Below are 3016 nucleotides of genomic sequence, written 5' to 3'. Positions count from 1 at the left end.
TCTCTCTCTCTCTCTCTCTCTCTCTCTCTCTCACACACCAACAATCTTTCTTTCATCTACTTCTATTGTTTCTCTCTTAGCCACTCAATATTTTTTTGTTGCTTCTTGTGACAGTTTGCTTTTCATGGAGCGTCAAAAGAAACTTAAAACAAGGGACTGTCACAGCTATACCCTTTTACAGACATTTAGTGCTGCAGTGCTTCTATGATGGATGCATGCCAGATCTGATTGTGAAAATTAGATTATGAGAAACCTGTCACTCTATTATAATGATTTGTTGGTCGTTTTTGGTGCTGACTTCACCCACAATTTCCCATTTACCTACCGCTGAGAGATCACAGCTCTCAGAAACATTCACTTTGTGCAAATAGTATAGTTTACTTTGTTGTGCAGGTCAGGCTGCTCTGTTTCTCTGTGTCCCCCATACATGTACAGAATGTGAATCTCCATGTGTTTGCACATGCATGCCGTTTTATATCTATATTGTGTTCTAATCCATTTTGTGTCCCTTTAGGTAGCAATCCTTGTCCCGTTCAGGAACCGACATGAACACTTACCCATTCTTCTGAGACACCTGGTGCCAGTGCTGAAAAAACAGAGACTCCAGTTTGCCTTTTATTTCATAGAGCAGGTATGCATACACCTATTCATGGTCATTGGCAGGGATTGACAGATTCACCTGTGTAAAGAAAAACAGTTACAGGAAGTAAGTCTCCTTTTCCAGTTGTGATAATGTCTGTCTTTTACAGTAGTTGTTAAGCTGTTGCATTATAACCTACAAAAACAGAGTCTCTTTCTTTTTTCTTTAGCTGGGCACGGAGCCATTTAACCGAGCCATGTTGTTCAACGTGGGTTACAAGGAGGCTATGAAGGACCTGGACTGGGACTGTCTGGTCTTCCACGATGTGGACCACCTCATGGAGAACGACAGAAACTACTACGGCTGCACAGACATGCCCCGACACTTTGCGGTCAAACTTGACAAGTACTCCTACATGTGAGTCCTGATTCTGTCCCCATCTCCATGGGCATATACAGTAAATGTATTACTTACTTAATATGTGTAATTTTCCCTCCAAGGCTTCCATATAATGAGTTCTTTGGTGGTGTCAGTGGCCTGACGGTGAAGCAGTTCGAAAAGATTAATGGATTTCCAAATGCATTCTGGGGCTGGGGAGGAGAGGATGATGACCTCTGGAACAGGTGAGGGGAACACACATCACACACACACACACACACACACACAGCTGCAGCTTTAGGCTCTCAGTATCGTTGACATAAGGCATGCTTAAGAAATGGGTTAGGTCATTTGGCACAAAACAGGCTTTTGTATAAGTATTTGTCCCTCCATTTGCCTATGCCACACAACTTCCCTCCCCCTACTTACAAAGCTCACCGGCAGATGTCCACACTCTCTTAGTAAAAGGCTCTTAGTAAACACAGATTCTACCAATTGTTTCTGTATGTAATGAACCCTTTTGTATGCAGTTATTGCAAAGCCTTCCCCTCTTGTATTTGTACATGTCTATATCATGTTTCTCACAGTGTTAATATGATAGTATGTTTATCAAAGTAATGGTTATGTGTAATAGTGATCACTGCAATGCTTGTTTTGCCTGACTGTGTACATTATGGATTAATAGAGCATTAATATGTTTGTGTAGGGTGCAGTTTGCCAATTACACAGTTAGTAGACCCCACGGAGAGCATGGACGCTATATGTCAATTCCACATCACCATCGTGGGGAAGTCCAGTTCTTAGGAAGGTTGGTGTCTATACATGCACACCTCATTCACACAGACACACACACACACACACACACACACATTTTGGTTAAACATGGAAGCTAATTTGAATAAGGCTTAGGCTCATGTGGTATGAGCCAGTCACATGAGAAAGCCAGAGTAGTGACTTTGAGAGAATTTCAACTCTTTTAAAGACTATGCATGTGATTTGCTTGTATGCTTCAGGGCTGGATTCCATCATGCTCTCTGCTCACACAAGTTACTTAAAACAGATCTAGGAATACATGCTTATTTAATTTGTTAATAGGAAGGTTTAAGGAATAGATACTATAAAATAATTTATCTTTGTAAATCTTGTATGAAATGATCATGAATAATCTTGTGTATTCATGCAAACAACGCTGCTGTGATCTGTTGGTAGATCATTCCCAAAGAAATAAATATGCAACTATCACAATCTAGCTACGCCAGCAACAGTGTTGCTATGTCAGCTGACAATTTTATCATCTAGTAACACTGTGCAGGGTAATAAAACCTGTTCCTACATGTTATCTCATTGTTTTTTTATTGCTGAGGTGCCCCTTTTATCTAACTTGTCTGACCTGCACAACACAACGTTTTATATAGCACTGGATGCAGGACTGTTGCATACTGTTTTTATTTTTTCCGCTCCTCATTGATTTGATTGCTTGTTCTTGCAGGTATAGTCTACTACGCCACTCAAAGGAGAGACAGAAAGTGGATGGTCTTAACAACCTAAACTACTCCCCCCTAGTGTCCAGGAGACCGCTCTACACCAACATCACAGTCAGCTTGAGCAGAATGCTTGCACCCATAGCCGACTACTGACGTAGGAAGAGCTGGACTGCAAAACACCTGGGAATCAAAGTCCTCTGGGACATCAGCCATATCTCACCAGTGGCAGCACTGCTTAGGACTTTTTAGTTGATTGATTCTTTGCTTAATGTCTTTAGTTTGTATGCAAAAAAGGAGACTCAAATAAGTATTTTGGATAAATCATATAAGAAATTAAGGATAAATGCTGCACTTGCTTGTGCCACAGTCCATCACTCCTCTCATCTGGGCTTAACTAGTCTTCAGTCTCCACATGCCTTTTGCACCATTTTGGCCTTCAGCATTCATTCATTCATTTTCTAATTCAGTCAGCCATTAGCTCAGCCCTACACTGTTGTGCTTGTTTATTAAAATAGGCCATAATACACACACACACACACACACACACACACACACACACACACACACACACACA

General features: G+C 41.1%; 1 protein-coding gene across 2 annotated transcripts in view; it reads left to right on the top strand.

The window, feature by feature from the left end:
- Nucleotides 1–2727, top strand: part of b4galt5 (UDP-Gal:betaGlcNAc beta 1,4- galactosyltransferase, polypeptide 5) — a 27579-nt gene extending 24852 nt beyond the window's left edge. The window contains exons 5-9 of one of the 2 annotated variants that reach the window (XM_032520932.1): nt 515–631; nt 810–997; nt 1081–1203; nt 1665–1766; nt 2448–2727. In XM_032520932.1, coding sequence (XP_032376823.1) covers nt 515–631; nt 810–997; nt 1081–1203; nt 1665–1766; nt 2448–2595 — 678 coding nt within the window. In that variant the 3' untranslated portion in view covers nt 2596–2727. The remainder of the gene's footprint in view (nt 1–514; nt 632–809; nt 998–1080; nt 1204–1664; nt 1767–2447) is intronic. The other variant, XM_032520933.1, reaches the window with a different exon arrangement.
- Nucleotides 2728–3016: the final 289 nt, after the last annotated feature.

The sequence above is a fragment of the Etheostoma spectabile genome, chromosome 7 (genome assembly GCF_008692095.1).
Source record: "Etheostoma spectabile isolate EspeVRDwgs_2016 chromosome 7, UIUC_Espe_1.0, whole genome shotgun sequence".
Taxonomy (NCBI): Eukaryota; Metazoa; Chordata; class Actinopteri; order Perciformes; family Percidae; genus Etheostoma; species Etheostoma spectabile.
Note: the sequence above shows the minus strand (reverse complement) of the source record. Positions and strands in the feature narration are given on the sequence as shown.